At 38.2% G+C, this 21,082-nt stretch overlaps 1 protein-coding gene across 1 annotated transcript; it reads right to left on the bottom strand.

Annotated features, from left to right (window-relative positions):
* Nucleotides 1-10,082: 10,082 nt before the first annotated feature.
* On the bottom strand, nt 10,083-14,478 carry si:dkey-4p15.5 (zona pellucida-like domain-containing protein 1). Its single transcript, XM_053320216.1, has 9 exons — nt 14,379-14,478; nt 14,064-14,290; nt 13,770-13,954; nt 13,587-13,659; nt 11,444-11,541; nt 11,279-11,359; nt 11,009-11,180; nt 10,815-10,917; nt 10,083-10,219 (listed from the first exon to the last, which is right to left on the bottom strand). Exons 1-9 carry the CDS (start codon nt 14,476-14,478, stop codon nt 10,083-10,085), a joined length of 1,176 nt encoding a protein of 391 aa, XP_053176191.1.
* Between the last annotated feature and the right edge of the window lie 6,604 nt (nt 14,479-21,082).

The raw sequence follows: 21,082 nt of genomic DNA, 5'->3' as shown, positions 1-21,082 counted from the left end.
TCTAGCAAAGACAGAACTAACAGTCCTCATTTACATAGAAAGGGTGTTCCTCATCAGGAAAGCACTGCAGAGAGGATAAAGCAGCTCAAATCTTTCTGGGAGCAGGAGAGGAACAAGCCAATGTTTTATACTGGTAAGCCGAAAGCTCTTGGGGATGGTAAAGTCGGTCGTGGTGCCAACCTGGCAAAGCTGAATAAAAGATTTACAAAGTCGGAATACGATCTGAGGTCAATTGGAAATGATTCAGGCAGTGATGAGGAAGACTCTGATAGAAATCACCCCAATTTTAATTTCAATCAGAGATCGGAAAAGTCGTCCCCAAGTCTCGGCACGAGCCGAAAACAATTTAACACTCTACGCGAGTTCTGGGACGAGGCTACTTCCGATTCCAAGGGACCATTTTCCTTTGAAAAACCCAAAAGCCCCAAAAGGAAAGAGCAAATAAGTGCCCAGCATCAATCTCAGGAGTTAAAGTTTGGAGACCCTGAGCTTTATCGCTTATCCTCAGCAAAATCACCTCATGACAGAAGATCAGCGAATGACAGCAAAAACAACTTGTCTAACTATGTGACAGCTGAGTTGGGCCAGCAGAGAGAATCCAAACGGAGTTCAAAAGACTCGAACAGAGAGGAAAAAGCCACAAAACCACAAAGTAATCTGGGAAAAGATAGTCGCTCTCCCAAGAGTAGAAGAGACAGCTTTAGCAATTCAATCGGTCGTGTAAATTCTTTGCGTCGTGCCACCAGCATGTTTGCTCTCAGTGCTCCTGAAGAAAAAGATCAGGGGCAGCTAAAAATGGATGTAAGCCCTGTGCATTCACAGAGCAGGAAGCTGAGTGTAGACCGGATACAGACCAGGAGGCTGAATGCAGAAAAAGGTGCTGGGCCAAGGAGAACATCTGAGGACAGTGAATTTCTGGCTCCACGTGCACGAGCATTTGTTCCCAGAGACTACCGGCATTATCTGGGGATGACAGATAAGACAAGTGTCCACACCTCTCTCGCCCCAGCTGTGAAGGACGAGGGGTCAGAGGGTAAAACTGGGTATGAATTTGACCTTGGGGGCCCAGTGAGGACCAGCACCCCAGTGAGCTCCGAGGAGCGTTACGGCAGGAGGAGCAGCAAGACGAGTCAGCGCCCCCTGTGGACAAACTACAGCAGTTCGGATGCAGGTCAGGAGTCGTCTATGAGCAGCACTTCAGAAACCTGGTCCTTGTCAAGGAACAGTTCAAACCGTGAGCACCAACTTTAGTTTGTTTGGTTTTTTAAAAATATATAATTTTATACATACGATTAAACTTGAATCAAAAAAACTTTTAAATGATATATGTATATAACTCTTTTTTTAATTGTCACATATCAGACAACATTTATGCTGACACTGATGTAATTGGGATAGACCAATATAAGCAGATAATATCTCAGCTCTAGTTTTATTTGTCTTGAAGTGTATATCACAGAATGATATTATAAACTCTGCGTACAAATGAAACAAAAATAGAACAAAAGGTTTGCAAAGCATGAAGTAATTGTTAATAACATCATGAGATCTACATCTCTACCTGACATTTAAACACAAATAATTTTCCTCGTTTGAACAATAATTTGAAGGTAGTTCAAGCGTCTGCTGTTTGCATACTCCCGGAGAATTGTGATCACACTGTTGGATCCAGCAGTATCCTAGGTATCATGTCCGTGTTTCTGTTATCTGTGTTGGCACAAGCAAATCTTTGTAAACACTGAGTGTACCTGCAGTCAGCTGCCCATGTTTAGTTTGTGGGCTGGCCGATACATAGTTATGACTTGAGTGTCACCACCCCACTGTTGCTCCAGAGACAGTTTCACCTCAGCTTTCTTTCACAGTAGTACTTTCACAGAAGCAGGGATGATACATATTAGTCATGCACAGTATTAGTATACAAGTTAATGTTAACACAAATTAGAGACTTGTGTCCAATAACATGCAGTATATCAGTAAGGATTTAGACAACACCAGTTCCTATGTTCTGCTTGAAATACCTGAACATGCACTCGTTTAACTTGTTTTCATTTAATACAGTTTGTGAATTAGTCATTAACTCAATTTATAAAATTTGAATATCTCTTTGTGTGTTTTGGGTGCAGGTGAACACACACCAGCTCCAGTGTGACACAATGTAGTTGAAAATGCCAACCCTCTGCTCTGATGTGAGCAAGTAAAAGATAAACGAGGGTTCAGTTTTTATTGATACACTGTTTGAACAATATCATTATTTATTGCAATTTCAATGGGTGTGAAAACCAAGTCAAACATGAAAATATGTCACATCGCCAGCTAACGAATGCAGACAGGACATGCCAGTTATGACAGTAATTACACTTTTGTTTTCCAACACTCAGGTGAGAATGATGATGATAACCAAAACCCTGTAAGGAAAGCATTGCGGCGAGCAGAAGCACGGCCTAAAAATCTGGCTAAAAGTATGGAGGACATCACAACATCCTTATCTCCACGTGAGCATTTCTACAACCTCCAAGTCAAATTTTCCCCAAATGAATACATCATTTTTGGTGACCTTTGTATATCTCTCACAGGACAAGAAAGACGACAGGATCCAACTGTTGAGATGAGGCGCAGTAGTGATGGTAAAAATCTGCCTGATTTGTGTCATTACATATATTTGATCAAACATGGTGGTACATTAGTCTGGATTTTGTATCTTCTAGCTTTGTCCATCCCGACGTCCTCCTCATCCTTATTTTCGGATCCAGACCACCTGAAGAAGATGAGCAAATCAGTTCCTTCATTTTTGCAAAAGGAGGTAAAACCATCACTGCATCTTTTAATACTGTTGTTCAATGCCTGCTCGGCCTTCCAGTGCTCAGAGCTTTCTGTGCCTACTGTCTGTGTTGCAGGATGACGGCAGAGATACTGACTCCACCTGCGAGGACAGTGACCACCGAGGAAGACTAACGATGGGCAGATCAATGACTAACCTCACCAGCTCGTCAGGCATGGCGTCTGTGTCTTCTGTATGTTCACACACAAGCAGCATGACTCGCTTACATATAAGCATATAACACACTTCCCACACAAATATTGATTAATCAAACTCCACCACTCATTAGCTTTTAAATATAAGTAGTCATTGTTTGTTTCCATGTTAACAGTGTGCCATCAAACAAACCACAAATTGTTCAATGAACCTTTTTTTGTGCTCCTAGCTGAGCGGAAGTGTGATGACTATGTATAGCGGGGACTTTGGGAATGTGGAGGTTCAGGGAAACATCCAGTTCTCCATCAACTATGTGCAGCGGCTCAGAGAGTTCCACATCTTTGTGGCCGAGTGCCGAGATTTGGCTGCAGTCGACCCAAAGAGGGGCCGCTCGGATCCGTGAGTACTGTGCTGATGAAATACACACAGAACAAATTCTAGGATGATCATTTTTATGCTATTTGGATTCAATTCTTTGATACCTCAAGAACTGATTAGCATCTGATAAGCATCACATCAAAGGCAGGAGGTGAAAGCTGCTTGCTCATAACTAAGGAAATCCATGTCTCAATTAGCTCCCAATGAATGATAATGTTGATCTGTAACTTCTGGATGTGTAAGTGACTGTTTGCCAAAAAGTTCACTATATCAATACAAAAGATGATGATATGTTGGTGTTGTGTTCACAACTAGTCTCTGCTGCCCCCAAGAGGCCAAAAAAAATCTGTTAACACAGGTTTAAGGTGTAAATAAAATTGCTTCATTAAAATTGCGTTTTGTTTTGCTTTTAAAGGTATGTTAAAAGCTACCTGGTTCCTGACAAAGCTAACCTCGGAAAAAGGAAAACATCTGTAAAAAAGAAGACACTGAATCCAACCTTCAACGAGATCCTCAGAGTAAGTGCCCACAGATATTTTGTCAGTAGCACTAAACATACACAGACACTTTCCCACACTGTAATGTTTAATACTTGGCATGCCTGACAATCAGCAAACAAAAGCAGCTCACGCCTCTCCATCCCTGCAGTATCGTGTTCGCATGGAGTACCTCAGAACCCAGACGCTCATTCTCTCCGTTTGGCATAATGACACCTTTGGAAGGAACAGTTTCCTGGGCGAGGTAGATGTGGACCTCTCCAAGTGGGACTTTGACCACACCCAGATGAACGACTTAGCCCTGAAAGCCAGGGTAAGAAAAAACAAAACAAAACAAAGCACACACACAGGCTCCTTTATTGGCAGTAGTTGTTTTCTCAGTAGATTATCTGAGAGTATTGTCAGTCTGCTCATTTCCCCAGAGTCTCTTTTGAGCTGGCTATATGACATGCTGTAGTTATTGTGTAAGCTGTGTGCAAAGAAATTTGGGAGCATCATGATAGATTTTGGATGAACTGATGAATGTATACTCTCTCTGTATATTTCAGACAGCAACCACTCTAGCACCCTCAAATGGGCGAGGAGAAATGAGACTAGCCATACGTTTCCTGCCGCAGATCATTCACAGTGAAGGTCTGAATATAAACGGCTTTATTTAAAGGCCTTGTTATGTATTCCAAAAATATCCATCAAGGTATATAAGAAGGTTGTCTATCATTTCTTCTTCAAAGGATTAGCCAAGGAGGTACCAAGCACCGGAGAGGTTCACATTTGGGTGAAAGAATGCAAGAACCTGCCTCTAATCCGGGCTGCCATTGATCCATTTGTTAAGTGGTATGCACAAAATGTCCTGCATGAGTAAGGATGTCAATGAAAGTCTTCTGCTTCACTGTATCAATCTGTTTCCTTTCCCCTCAAGCTTTGTGCTACCGGACACGAGCAGGAAGAGTCGGCAGAAGACACGTGTGCTGCGGAGGACGGTGGATCCAGTGTTTAACCACACAATGGTGTATGATGGTATCAGAGAGGCTGATCTAGCTGAAGTCTGCGTAGAGCTCACAGTGTGGGACCGAGACAGGCTAGCCAGCAACCTGCTGGGGGGCCTAAGGCTCGGAGCTGGAACAGGTAAAACAGAACAGGAAGCATTTGTTAATATATAAATCAGCAACTATAATTCCTTTAACATTAGTTATCACTTAAAATATATGAAGGGAAACTAGGGGTATGGGATGTTATTCCCCTCTTGTAAAATTATAAAAACGTGAATAATAAAAAATGATTTAAAAAAACAACAACTATAATTCCTATATAAATAGGATAACATGCTTGTAATTGTATTATAGTGTGTTATAAGCTACTTATTAATGTACTGCTTATCAATGCTAAATAGGGTTACTTTGAGTGTTACCCAGATGTAAAACTGCTCTCTGTTTGGAGATTTTTATGTAGACACTACATAATGTGTGTCAGATGACAAACTAAAAAAAAAAAAGATGTACACTAACCAATCATTTAGATTGGTTAGATTTTTTCCTGTAGCTCTTGGTCTAGGTCAGTGACCATTAATTATGCACCTGCTAATAATTCTCAGTTGAAACAAAACATTATAGGGTCTGTTTTGTGAATGATTTTGGAGACTGTGCCAAGAAACTGACTTATACAAGCACAAAAAGCTTCAGAGGAGACATTTAATCAAACATCTGGACCTGCATGTGTCCACTGGCTGTAAACCATTCTGGTTGTGCAATGATACATGTCAGACCTTATTTACACACTCATATCTCAATCACCTACATTTTTACATGTCTGAGCATGTTGATATATCATATGGAAGATTTAAGCTGTCACAGCTTTAAATCTGTGACAGCTGTTGGTTTGATGTTTACATGCACATTTTAATATTCATTATGTATGTGAACAATAACAGTGCTGGCACTGAAAGCTTCCCGCGGCTGCTACAGTGGATGATGTCACTGCTTCACCACTCACTCTAACTGGCCCACAATAACCCACGATGATCAAAAAAGTATAAAACTGTAAATTGTTGTGCAGAAACCAAAGTGAAAATAAATAGCAGTTATGTCTCAAATGAGCCAAGTTTGAACTGAATTTCAGACTTGTGTATACAACAGCAGCAAAGTGAAGTAATGAAGAACAAATATTATAAATCATGTTTCCAATCCTATTTTTCCGTGTGTCTCTGTAGGCAAAAGTTATGGTGCACTGGTGGACTGGATGGACTCTACTCCCTATGAGGTGGCCCTGTGGGATCGTATGATGGCTTCTCCAAATGAATGGGTGGAGGACATGCTCCCGCTAAGAATACTGAACTCTGCCAAAACTGCTTTCAAATAAGTAAAAGCATAACACACTGGTATACATACAGCAAACATAATATATTCTGAAGAGATAAAAACACAATATATGTTATAAAGATCCAGTGCATTGAAAAATTGTAATAAACCATGTTCCTGTAATTTTACAGCAGCTTATGGTGCCACCTAACAAAGAACATTTCTAAAGATAGTGGCTTGATGAACACTTTGGGGTCTCTGAACATTTGTGTTAACACTCCTCACATGCACAAGGACAAGGGGGGAAAATTAGAAATCCAAATGGTGGACACATACACCTCTGGGTAGTGAGTTGTTGAATAACTTAAATAAATCCAGATCCTGGAACAACTGTGAGCACTGAAAGTGTTTATTCAGGAGGTTAAGAAGAAATTGAAGACATGTCAACTTTTGCATTTGTCATGGTGTTTCAACCAGAATGTTATAGGGCAGCGTAATGAGAAAAACATTTGGACTTTACTTAAAGGGAATGTGTGCCAGTGCCTCTGGTCATGGGCAGTGACAGGAATATTAACCTTAGCATACATGTCTTTGATGGTGGGAGGGCACCGGAGAACCTGGTGGAAACCCACACAAAAATGGGGAGATCATGCAAAATCCAAACACAAAGGACCTGGGACAGCTGGGGTTCAAACCCAGGACCTTCTTACTCTGAGATATCAGTGCTAACCACTGAGCCAATGTGCAGCCCTTATATACTGTTATGATGTTGGATATGTATTTTAAACATGGTCAAAGTTCCAAAACTTGAGGTTAACATATGTGGAAATGTTCCCTCACAAGTCGAGGCTTCAACATGTTTCATTTGCAATGGTCCTTTGTAACCAAGATTGTTGCTAAGGTGTTTCCATCTGTTGTTTGCGTCGTTCCAGTCCATGTAAGGATGTATTTGAGAAGTTGATAGTTCTAGTAAAGAACAAGTAAAAGTAGTCAAGTAGTAAATCTGACTACTACTGCCAGAAGTTGGCTGAGATGCAACTTCTGGCAGCTAACCACTCAGAAAAGGGGTTTCACAGAGACAGGAGCTATAATGGCCTGTTTCAGACAGAGGGTGAACTGAGGGGCTGCATAAATAATATGTCCCCTTTGAAGCTATATCCACCTGTCAACAGGTGTCCTCATTGTAAACTGTACAACAATATACATCCATCACACCACAATAAAAACATTAAGAAACTGACGTACAAAGGTTTTTATTATATCTACACAAAGCATTATCTTGATTACTTTGCTCTATACGCCTCGTTTCTGTTCTTTTTATAGAGATAATTATGTTTGAGCACTCAGAAGAAAGATAAAGCCGTACCATTAGTGTTTTTAATTACATCTTGCATTCTTGAATAAAGGCTTTTATTATAATAGAATCGGAAGTCATACTCTTCTCGCTATCCAGAGATGTAAATGATTACTTGCCCCTAATGTGCAGCACACATCTTTACTTCCTGAATATCTCTTAATTATTTTAATTCAGTGTTTTTTACACCATTAACAAATTGTTTTGGCAAACAATAAACATGTGCTGCAGCATTCATAGTAAGCATGTATTTATGTTTTTATATGCACAATACTGTCCATTTACACAATTTCACTATGTACAAAGTGTCACAAGTTATGTTTCTTACATTTCCATCACAATGTTGAAATATTCAGGGCACTTTTCTTGGAAATAGAAAAGAAACACGCTGTAACTGTACACTTGAATCAAGTCCTTCATCAGAGTATGTTACAGAAGAACAGTTTAACCTATACATTTCAATTTCCATGAGAGGGTGTTCCTTTTGGATTTTAGCACTTTTCATTTAAGGATTTTTTAATGTTAATAAAGAATGCAACTAACAATTGTTTTCTCAAGTCATTGTTTAAGTGTATAAAATATCATGAAATGGTGCCTGTCACAATTTCCAGACCCCAAAGTAACATCTTCAAACATCCTCACATTTGAGAGGCTGGAGCCAGCTAATGTTTGGCATTTTTGCTTGAAAAATTACTCGATTGATCTATTACCAAAATAGTTCCCAATACATTTTTTTCAATTTACTAATTTATTAATTAATCTTTTAATCATTGCAGCCGGAATGTTTATTGTTTTTCTTTTTTTTTCTACAAATGTTGAAGTTTTGTACCTCCTATAACTCTGACATGTCCTCTGTTAAGCAATATTAAGACACTGTGTATTTTTCATTGCACTAGACCTTTAAAATAAACCATAGGACTATGTTCTGTATTTATTGTATGTCACCTCAAACTGTCTTTACAGCCTTTTATTCACTAAGTGGTTGTATGTATCCTCTGAAAACTTTGCTTTTCAGACTAACACTTGTTTTGACAGTATTTTTAAAAACTTTATTGATTTGACAGCATATCTGACATATGACTATTGTACGTACAGTATATTAAGCACAAACAGATTATATGCAAAATAACACAAATTATTGTTTAAATTAAAGATAAATGGCAGGTAGATTTCAAGGTCATTGTGGAGGGAAGTGGTTGCTCCAAATTAAAGTTTTTCATGAAATATCCCAACATCTACTTGATGAATTGACTCAAAATTTTGTTCAAAGATTTGTGGTTACCCATGACTTGGTGATTCCTTCTAGCAGCATTGGTGGTGATCCACTTGGTGATTCCTTCTAGCAGCATCTTTCAGTTCATCTTTCAGTTTGATTTCTCCAGCACTTTGTGCAAATTATTAAATATATCTGTTAAACCAACAACTTGAGTGGTCAGAAGACTAGAAAGGCTCAATGCAAATGTCAGCATGCTAACAAGCTAATAATAATAATGCTAACACGTATGTTTAGCAGGTATAATGTCTACCCTGTTTATTCTAACCACACAGTGGAGCTAGAGGAAAAGTCAGGGATCCAAAATCTGTATGATTTATTATCTGGGAACCATGAATATCTAACCAAAATGCCATGGCAAATCATCAAATAGTTATCGATAGTGTAGACCAAAGTGTCAACTACAGTAATTCCTATTCCCATATGGTATCCATTGCCCACTGAAATGTTATAAGTATTAAAAGCCTTTAGACAAGATCAGTGACGGGACGTTTTCGTCTATAGTTGTAACTCTGTCCCTCTCACAAGCAATGACTTTCAACATCCTTGAACCTTGATACACACACACTTGATGGGTAGTTCACACATTTTCTATTTGTTAAAACACCAATAACCCTACATTTTGAGGATGCTGTCTGATTTCAGTTCTTACTGTGGTTAATAATGAAAATACTAGTGTTGGCTTTCAGGTTTTGGTTTGTTTAGTGGTGGATATTACCAAACAAATATGTAATTAATCCAATCATTAAAAACACAATGACACAAAGATAACCTGAAGCTTTTGGGGCCCCTGAAGGCCGCCACGACAAACTCAAACACAGTCTTGTTTATATGGTACAGCATATTAGCTTTGTTAAATTATATATTTAATGTCATTTAAATAAATATAGATATAACCTGACTTATAACAGCTTTTTCTGATTCAGTCTGTTCAGCCATAAGAGAAGGTCAAAAGTAAGTTTAATTGTGTGTTATCAAAGAATAAAGCACATTCTTCATTATTGCCACTTTAAACATTTTTAAAGTGTACCTTGTCTGAATGATTACAATGATTCGTGAAATACTTCATAATGGCAATATGATTAAAGCTAACATGTTATAATACACAATTATTGTACAGATTATGTGCCCTGTGATTCTTAATGATTACAATGTTTCAAGTCTGACCACCTTGTTATAATGTTTGTGAAATGGAAAAACTACATAGTTGTATGACAGTATGATGTGTCTGACTAGTGTTTTACTATCTCTGCAGTTTAATGGCTTTAGGTCGGGAGAGATGCAGAGGGGCTCCACTCTCAGTCAGAGGATGTTACTGGATGATTGTTTTTTTCTGCCTGATGTACAACACAAAGTAAACAGCCATGGCAACAAGGAGAATAGTTAGGACGACGATGCAGACAATCACAGCCACTACAGGGCTGCTGTAGCCGCTCTCAGATGGCAAACCTGTGTGAATAGGGAAGAAGCATTAAGATCAATAAATGCATTAAAATATCAGACAAATGATACTTGGGTATGGGTATATTATTAAATGTTACTAATTACACACTCTTCACACTAAGACATTACAGTGTATTTAGTCAGATACACACACACACAGGGACAAACACATCAGATGTAATGAAGATTCCTACCGTAAGAAGCTGCGTAAGTTTGAGCATCTCCTGAAAAATGTAACCAAGACTACAGTCAAAATTGACAAGATTGTGTTTTTGTATTACTGATAAAATGAGCTGAGAAGATCACTACTGCTTTCACATTTAAGAGTGAAGTCAGTTTTCTCATTTAACCATTAGCAAGAAGCAAATGGGTGAATTTCTGATTCTCTGATAATTTATTTTTACATGCTATATATTTTAGTGAGTACCACAAAAAAGATGGCCATTCTAATAACAGTTATAATGGATTTAAATATTTAAAAAAGACAAATCCTGAATATTACTATATTTTACACATTTCAACATTTTGTCATCATGTAAAAAGTCATTCTGATTAGATGAAAGTGTATCTTTTTATGTGTTATGTTGCCTGAGTGCTGTACCAGTGCTCTGTTTGCCCACAACTATGGCAGGCGAGCTGACTGTAGCGTTGGCCAACACATCTGGGGCTTCTCTCTTTCTCCGACTTTGGGAACTTGAACAATCCTGTTCAAAATTTAAAAAAAGACATTCAAAACTCTGCTACAGGATGTAACTGTTTGTGACAAATCAAAATTATATATCTGTCTAGACTCACAGGCATTAGTCTGCTACACATGGACACCTCACAGAGCCTGGTGACGCAGTGCAGGTAGAAAGTGGAAACCGTCAGATTTTTGTGCTCCACAAATCTGAAGGCCTCAAAGGAGAAGTGTGCTTTCTGAGACGCCCCATTGAGATCCACCTTAGTCTGTGCATCACGTGTACACCTTGAGTAAAAAAGAGACAGGTCATGTGACTGCACACGGGTTAGTATGATTAATTAGTTTGGAGGTGAGTGTCAGATCAAGTACTATATGAGACTCACCCTACAAAAAGGTCATAATAGGTGTTGACTGTAGGATATGGACTTGTTGTTGCATAGCATCTGTCCAGCAGAACATTGAACCTTTAAGGACAGAAAATTACATTTTAAGTGTGTTTTCTATTAATGTAATGAATGGAAATCTGGAAACTGTAAAAACATAGTTACCTTTCTGTTAGATTGGTCGCTTTAACTGCCACATAAATCTTAGTCTTCAGGTTGAGTCCTGTTGGTGGGACAATCATCATCTCTTTGTAGTTTTCATCCTGTTCCACAGAAAAGTAAGAACAGAAAAATGTTATAAAATCTTACATATACTCTATGTATGAATTTATTGTGAGTTGTCTGAATAAGGCTAGTAAACTATTCTGGCAGAGAAGGGCAAAATGGCATCACTTTAGGTCAGGCTGGAACGAGTATGTGGATGAACTACACCAGCAGGCCAGAGAAGCCTTTAAAAACTGGGTTATCTCAGGCAAACTAAGGCATGGACCTGAGTGTGAAACTAAGAAGCAGGCTGTCACTCGGTTCAAGTATGCCTTGCGATTTATTAAGAGGAACAAACAGACTTTGAGAGCTAATTCTATGGCCAGAATGTTGCAGCAAATTAAGTCAAGGATTTTTGGAAAGACGTTTAGATTATGAATGACAGTAAAATACCTTTGCCCTCTAGTATTGAAGGGGTAACTGTGAGTGCAAATATTGCGGAATTATGGAGAAGACACTACAGTGACCTTTTTAACTGTGTTAAAAGTAATGTTTTTTGGTGATGTTTTCCATGAAAATGTGGTTATTAGGCATGATGAAGTCAGTTATACTATTGGGAAATTGGCATTAAATAAATCTTGTGGCCTTGATCAGATTACAGCAGAACATCTGAAATTATCTAGCTACAGGGTTTCTGTTCTACTTTCTCTGTGCTTCTCTGGAATGTTGATGCATGGCACAATACCTGGCTCTATGTTGTCTGTTTTGCTGGTGCCAGTAGTTAAAGACAAAACAGGGAAGATATCTTGTACTGAAAATTACAGGCCCATTGCTCTGGCCAGTGTCTTGTCAAAAGTGCTTGTGATAATCCTGCTAGATAGGCTACAGGAATATATAACCACCACTGATGAGCAGTTCAGCTTTAAAAATAAACATGGCACTGACGTGTATTTATGCTATGAAAGAGGCTGTCAGTAGATATAGAAAACAAAACTCTACCATGTCCATGTGCTTCCTAGATGCCTCTAAGGACTTTGATCGCATTAATCATGGGAAATTGTTTGCAAAATTACGAGAGAGAGGGGTTCCTCCTTATTTATTGCCGGTTTTACATTTCTGGTACTCACATCAAATCATGCAGGTAAGATGGGGTAACATTACATCTGAAACCTTTCCAGTGACAAATGGGGTTAGACAGGGTGGGATTCTGTCACCTATGTTGTTTAGTTTGTATATGGATGAGCTCTCTAAAAGGCTTAAAGGGTGTAGGACAGGCTGTATGGTGGGAGAAAAGCTGATTAATCACCTACTGTACGCTGATGATTTGGTCATCATGTCTCCATATTCTGGTGGTCTGCAGCAACTTCTTAGAGTTTGCTCAGACTACGGAAAGCAGTTTGATATCAAATTTAACTCTAAAAAGAGTGTAGTTATGATTATAAAGACTAAAGTAGACATGAAGAGAACATTCCCCTCTTTCCTTTTAGCAGAGAATCCACTGACTGTTGTGGACGAGTTGAAATAGCTTGGTCACATCATCAGGGATGACCTAAGTGATGGTGATGATATACAGCGACAGTATTGTAAATTGTATGCACAAGCAAATATGTTGGCACGCAAATTTTATGTGTTCAGATAATGTTAAAATTGCTTTGTTTAAAGCCTATTGTACTCCACTGTATACTGCCAACTTGTGGTGCAGTTACAGTAAGGCTAAAATTAACAAACTTCGGGTGGCATATAATGATGCACTATGAATCTTGTTGAAGCTCCCTAGATGAACGAGTGCCAGTCAGTTGTTTGTACAAAGCAATGTTCCCACCTTGGACGCTCTTCTTAGGAATTATATGTTTACTTTTATGGTGCGGCTGAAGTACTCTACAAATGAAATTATTATGCCTTTAGTCATACCTAAAAAGAGCAGTACCTGTTCTTTCTCTAGTTTTTGGAGGCACTGGAGAGGGTGTTTGTATGTCTTTTAGATATGTTTTTTGTTTCTTATTGTATGTGTGTTGTTTCTTGTTGTATGTGTGTTTTTATGGACCGAACTGGTCTGAAATAAAGATTGAATATGTACAATTTTATAAGCTAGAGCAAGTCTTACTTGGTAGAGTTGCATGCTCAGTGTGCTGACGAAACTCCCATTATTGTCTCGTATGGCAAGACTCACACCAGATCTGTGTGGAATGGAAAGAATATGTATGAGAAATTTGATAAATCAGAATATAGTTTGGTCCTTTCATGTGCAAGTGCAGGTGTTGTTCTGGGTGTCACATGGCATGCTCACACGCCCAGCTGAGTGTTGTTCAGGAGATACTGCATCGGGTAGAGGCAGGAGAACTTGTACAGGATCTCCGGCCGGTAGGTGATCACACCCGCAGAGGGATCTATAGAGGTAATGCTACCAGAAATGTTGACAAACTGGACATTTGAGAAGTCGGAAAACTCTCCAGTCCCAATTTGATTAATTATCTATAAAAAAAACATATATGTAATAGTTTAGATTTATCCTGAAATGTAATGCTTGATGCATGCACTCAAAGTATTATGACATGGTTTTTATGTCAATTGTGTTGCACACCTTAAAGTTATTTTCGCAGACAGAGTTAGAACTTCCATTAATGGGGAAACTGAATTTTAGGACTGGTGGGTTAACACTCCAGTCAGGAGTCCCAAAACACTCAGGTTTGTTCAACTGATTGTTGAGGACCATCAAGGACTCATTGTAAAGCGCTTGGTACACTGGACAAATGTAGATGCTTAGGTCCATATGCTCAGTGCCGCAGACAACAGTGATGTCCGAGTTTTCTGGGAGAGATTAAAAAAGGGGAGGATATTGATCAAGCTGCAATTGAAGTGTGAATAAAAAGAACATGCCAAAGGAAATACTACAAACCTGGAGCTCTGTTTGTATCACTAGTAATGCAAGCATCTGGTATCTGTGCCTCAGTTCTCAAAAGTAGGCCAAGCTGGCACACCAGGAGGACCAGCCACATTGTTCCGGGCCTGTGACAAAATATCAAAACAATAGGAAACCAAAGAATTCACCATGTTCTTTAGCAGGACGGGGCTTTGAAAGAAAACTTTTCAAAAAAGGGCGAATTTTGGACGTCACGGAATAAAGATCAACCTTCCTGTGTATGAGTGAAAAGCCTACGAAGGTAATAGGGTTTGTTCAGCCCATTATGTAATATACAGAGATTAGCCACTTAAAAAAATAAGGAAAGATGGATTTCTATCTGGACATCTATCTGTCACAAGTTATGTCTAACTATACCTATATATCATTTTCACCAGGAAAAAGACATGAAATGACTGAAATAATAACATTCAGATGTATCAAGAAGACTGAATCAAGCGATTGGGAACTTATATGCTTCCTTATAATCTCAACATATCTTGCATAATTAAAATTGGCATTACTGATTTAAATGCCACCCAAACAATCCAAAAACAATATCACTGTATCTGTAAAATGCCTTTTTTCATTGTTGTTGTAGTAAAAACGTTCAAAAATAATGTTTCTAATTAATATATTTACATTAGTATATAGTTTGTTTTTACAATACATTATAAATAAATATTGAATACTACAAGGGAAAGCAAGGGACTCACCTGTATGTCTTCATTTTGTATCTTGCTATTGGCTACCAGAGCTCTCCATTTATACTGTCCCCTAAAGGGGCGTGTGACGGAACATCTCTGACAATAGTGTAACCTGAGCAGGTTCTTTAACATTTTTATTTTTCACAGAATTACATACAATCAAAATTTGAATAACAATTCATCTAAAATAACTTTTTCACACAGCTCGGCATGTCAGCTGGCCTCAGTTGACCCTCTGTTGATTATAGCCTATCTTTTTCTTCTTTAAGGCATCATGAGCAGCACTGTCAGCTGCCACGTACTGTAGCAATTTACTGCTGTGGGTTGACTGTGTGTGACAACAGTTAATGTTATAAGAAAATGGTAGAAAGTAATTTGGTGAAAACAAAGGTGATAATGTCTTAATCAGCGGCTATGATTACTATATGGTGTGTTGTTTTAACTTAAGGTATTCATCAAATGAACTAATCCTATCAATCACAAAACGATACATTTTCTGTGTTCAAATGTTCACATTTAATCTTGTATTAAAGATATATGAGTCATTTGAAACAATTAAATGTCATGCTATATGTCTACAGTTTGGGTTGATTATTAATTTGATGTTATTGATCTCAGCAGTGATTTTACTTTAGCTTGTCCAAATACTCAATAAGGTTAGACAGAAAACTTCACTACAAAAACTTAAACTCATTCATGAATGAGTTTAAGTTTAAGTTATTTAAGTAATAACAAATAATCTAATGTGAAAATGTATTCCAAAGTTTACTTATATCATGTATAATCAACTGGAATAGGAATATTCAAATCGGCCAGAAGCACATTGAAAGCAGTCAGATTTTAACTTCCAGTAATGCATCTCACAGTTAGAACAAGATATACAGTAACTTCATGTGCTGGTTAGTACAACATTAATGGCTAGGAATGATGTTATGCAATGGAAAAACACTTGATTGCTGTCTTGGTTTATGGGCAGGGAAAGTGTTTCATATGAAACTATATTGTACACATTACAATGTTTTATTTTTCATAAGCCCATGAAAGAGCAGGATCAGTGATCTGACCACAAGCGTCCTCTTTGGAGATCTTCTGATGTGATAAAAGTGTCATTATTGTTGTTCAGAATGTGAGTTTTCTAATGGATCAGTTTTTGTTATGGCCTTAGGCTGTAAACTGTAAATAGGAAATTTCTGTGTTTTTTTGTACAGTCTACAAATAATAGACACACCTATCTGAGACACGAAAGGGACTTCTAACTTTCCCGGTCCCTGAAGAACATCACAATAGACCTAGAGGATACCGCCTGAAAAAGTTGCCTGTTGGATTACTGGAGACGTATCCAATGTCAAATGCCAGTTTTAATCTCTTTTGTTGTCTAAATAAGCATTTGTCTGCAAGCCATGCTATTAGTGTTACTGAGGGCACATTTCATCAAAACTTGGACCCAAAAGCCACAAGTTTGGTCACCCTTGGGATATACTCACACGAACAGGGCACAGTGCTGTAGCAGATTTAGGTCAGGACCTATAATAAAAAACACTATTGCACTGTATAAAAAAGGAGTTTATACAGTTCACACTAGTGTAATTCCATTTTCTCTTGAGTCTGTATACTGAAAACCAAAACTTAAAGCTGAACTTTAAATTAACTTCAATAAGACCCATGCTGATAATGTGTTGCCTGAGAGCGTGAAATCAAAAACCAGCACAGGTATTGTGAGCTTTTCTTGAATGCAGGGATTATAGTGGCTGGATGATTTTAGCTTACTACTGATACACTATATGGACAAAAGTATTGGGCCCTTACACCAACAGGAGCTTTTATGACATCCCATTCTAAATCCATAGGCATTAATATGGAGTCCGTCCCCCCTTCAAGCTATAACAGCTTCCACTCTTATGGGAAGGCTTTCTACAAGATTTTGGAGCCTGTCTGTGGGAGTTTTTTCCACATTCATCCTTAAAAGCATTTGTGTCGTCAAGCACTGACGTTGGAAGAGAAGGTCTGGATCGTAATCTCCATTCCAGTTCATCCCAAAGGTGTTTGATAGCGTTGAGGTCAGGGCTCTCAGGGGGCAAGGGAAGTTTTTTCACATCAAACTCACTCAACCAGGTCTTAATAGACCTTGCTTTGTGCACTGGGGCACAGTCATACTGGAACAGAAAAAGGCCCAAACTCAAACTGTTCCCACAAAGTTGGAAACATACAATTGTCCAAAATATCTCGGTATGCTGGGATGCTGGAGCAATAACACTACCCTTCACTGGAAATAAGGGGCCTAGCCCAACACCAAGTCAGGAAGCTAATGTTCTCTTTGTGCCAAACCCAGACTCGTCCATCAGGCAGACAGAGAAGTGTGATTTGTCAGTCCACAGAAAAGGTTTCCACTGCTCCAGAGTCCAGTGGCAGCGTGCTTTACACCACTTCATCCAACACTTGGCATTGTGCTTGGTGATGTAAGGCTTGCATGCAGCTGCTGAGCCATGGAAACCCATTCCATGAAGCTTGCACATATTTTGTGTTGATGTAAATGTTAGAGGAAGTTTGGAACTCAGTGCGACTTTTATGCCTGTACGTTGACCCTGCTCGTGGTCTGCCACTTTCTGGCTGAGTTGCGGTTGTTCCTAAATGCTTTCAATAATACCACTTACAGTTAACTGTGGAATATCTAGCAGGGGACAATTTCACAAACTTACTTATTACAAAGGTGGCATCTTATAACAGTACCACTCACTGAGATCATCAGAACGACTCATTCTTTCACAAATGTTTGTAAATGAAGCTTGCATGGCTACATGCTTGATTTCATACACCTGTGGCAATGAGTTGGAATGAAACACCTGAATTCAATGATTAAGAGCTGTGTCCCAGTACTTTTACCCACATAGTGTAGATCAGTGTCTGTGCAATAGCCAATTGGCAAATAATAACAAGACATTGTATTACAGGAATTCCAAAGACATGTTTGAGGTAATTTAGAAACAGTGTCAGGGGAGACTCAGTGAATGGAAGTGAAAAAACATTACATTAGTTAGTTATCAAAAGGAGATCGTGTAGAAACACCTAAATGTGTGTGATTTGGTTGCACAGATCAGGGTAAGACACAAGTAAATGCCTTAGGACACATGTTTATATATTTAGTGTAGTGTAAGTGAAACTAAGCAAGTTAGCTGAGGGGGTGGTGAGGGAGCACTTTTTTCCAACCTTAGCCTGAGGGGAAGCCCACAGTCTCAGACTATGAAAACCTGCGATCTAAGCTCAAAGGTCAACTTCCTGGTTTTTGGAGCTTTCACTTGCATCTCAAGCACTTGTTAAGAAAATGGAGATGGCTCAGGTGTCATTGCACGATCAAAGTTATGGTCCAAGGTTGGTGTTTGATGTGATTCAGGGCCAGCTCTGTTTGCCTGTGAGAGTCTGTGAGATGTATTATAGTCAAGCTCTGAAACCAAGTGGACCTTTAACCATAGATTTGTGGTTATATATACTGCTTCCAAAGTTAAATAGAATGAACTTGTGTGTGCAAATTTGACTTTAACTTAAACATAACACACACAATACAGATTAACAAACCCTTTTAATGAAGCATTTAACACAGGTTTTTGCCTGCACAATCAGTTGTTAAACTTCTACAGTTCTCAGTTTATTCTCAGCATATACAGTAATGGCTCCCTCCATATATCCATTAGACTCGCTTTATCACCTGCACTCCTTACACTTCACAATACTGCAATGTCGATGTATACAACACTCGCATATGTCCTTGAGTGACAGTTGAAGAAATTTGAGCAATAATAGGCTTCATATAGCCTCAATAGGAACAAAAGTGTGTATGGATGTTTGGATGTCTGTACATGAAACATGAATGGTGATCATGTATGTCTCTGGGGACAAAACAAGTGTCTCTTAAACAAGTGTGACACTAAAGGCAGTTCAATGTGCACCTACTAAGAGGGCTCTTGGGAATATTTCAAAAACAAAAAATACAGTTCACTAACAGCCAAAATTACATAATGCAAAGGCCACAGTGAACAAACAGCGCTTTGATTAAGTCTCATGTTTCATGATTAAATGTTAAAAAGCAGCTGATTTTAGCCTAAGCTATTGCAAGCACGTGCTGTATCCACCTGGGAATTCACAAGTTAACAATAAAGGATTGTTAATTATATTCATAATATATATATATATATATATATATATATATATATATATATATTTATTTTATTGCATATAAAGAAAATAAATTAATATAAGAAAACAATAAGCCACTCCAATGGTGAGACGTACAACATAATAACTTTAGAGTAAAGAAATACAGACAAATTAAGGTGTTACAAAGTAAGTAATAGTAGTAGTATAGTAAGTGTAACAAAATGGGTGACAATTTACCGATGCATAGAATATGAGAGTGTGAGTGGTTATGAAGTTGCATTACTTATATACTTATATATATGTTGTTCACCCTGTTATTTTGTGCAATTCTGAAAATCTGCTTTTTTCATATCCAGATCTGCTGGCTATGTAAGCTCCAAACACAGCATGCTCAAAAGTTAATGTAACATTTTTTGCGGATGATATTTTCTGTATTTTTCTCTTTATTGTATTGTATAGATTGTACTTATAGATCCATTTTTTATTTTATCTTTTACTTCTTTTTTCTTTTTTGATATACTTTTACAGGGTCAAATTAACTGCACTGTATTGAATTGTTTAATTATCCATACAACAGATTTCTATTGTGTGTAATAAGAACTTCCTGCACACCTAGTCACACTCTCAGACACATGCAATACCAGAGCAATAACATGCTGCGACTGTAACATAGGAGGAGCCTGTCTTTTAAGGTCGCATCAGGACAAAACTATTGCAAGATTTGTAAACCAATCTTTGTGCTTGTTACAAAACTGGATGTTATGTGACCCATGTTTTTGTTTTTCTATCCTAATATCAGTATCTTTTTCTCTCATGGATATTGATATTGTATTCCAGATGTGCATTTTAGACATATTAACATTCATTTCTGTGTCCTTGATGCTTCTGAAATGACTCATCACTCGGTTAAAACTGGCACTCTTAACTGTGGTTAAGAATGCATTTATTTTCTCCCACAGACCACATTTGCTAATCTGATTGACGGTAGGCAAGGCAAGGCAAGTTAATTTGTACACATTTCAGAAACAAGGCAATTCAAACTGCTTTCCATAAAACACTAAAAGCATTGAGACAAAGTGAGAAAGAATTACACCACAAAAGGACAATTTAAATACAACCAAAATCAGACATTTAGAGCTAAGAAAGTAGAAAACAAAAATAAGTTAAAATAGAATAAAACAGGTACAAAAAGGTGGAGTGTATGAATATTAATAATTATTTGATTTAATCAAAAGTAGCGGCAAACAGACAAGTTTGAAGCCTTGATTTAAAAAAGCAAAACAGAGTTGCAGCAGACATGTAGTTTTTCTTGAAGATTGTTCCAGATATATGGAGCATAAGAAATTGCTGCTTCTTCATATTTAGTTTTGACTCTGGGGACAGAAAGCCAACCTGTCTCAGATGACCTGAGAGGGCTGGATGGTTCATAATGTAGCAGAAGATCAGAAATGTATTTATTCTTATTATTTTTTTATTTTGGACAGGAAGCTCTGGCTTGGTTTGTGACTTTCAACATTACAGATTGAACATGAGCACTGACTTTTAATCATTCTTACTCGGCTCCAAAGACAATATCTTTGTGTTACTGGTGTTCCTAATATCTTGGCCTTCTCATGTATGTTAATGGAGTGGACAAAATATTGGGAACACCATAACGCACCCTAATACACTACCATCACCCACTATAGACGCGTTTCCACTGCAGGAACTTCAGGGTAATTTTACGGGGCCAGCCCTGATGGTGCGTGTCTCTACTACAGGAACCTCTCCCACAGGGCCATTTACAGGAACTTTTACGGGAACTTTTATGACCTCAATAATAAACATAAAGCAGAATTATCACTT

This window comes from Scomber japonicus, chromosome 6, assembly GCF_027409825.1.
Source record: "Scomber japonicus isolate fScoJap1 chromosome 6, fScoJap1.pri, whole genome shotgun sequence".
NCBI lineage: Eukaryota > Metazoa > Chordata > Actinopteri > Scombriformes > Scombridae > Scomber > Scomber japonicus.
Note: the sequence above shows the minus strand (reverse complement) of the source record. Positions and strands in the feature narration are given on the sequence as shown.

Coding starts and splice junctions, on each gene's coding strand:
- si:dkey-4p15.5 (XM_053320216.1), bottom strand. CDS start 14,478: ATGTGGCTGGTCCTCCTGGTGTGCCAGCTTGGCCTACTTTTGAGAACT. Junction 11,542..13,586: donor TGAGCATGCAACTCTACCAA/GTAAGACTTGCT, acceptor TCTGTGGAACAG/GATGAAAACTACAAAGAGAT. Junction 10,918..11,008: donor TGTGTAGCAGACTAATGCCT/GTGAGTCTAGAC, acceptor AATTTTGAACAG/GATTGTTCAAGTTCCCAAAG.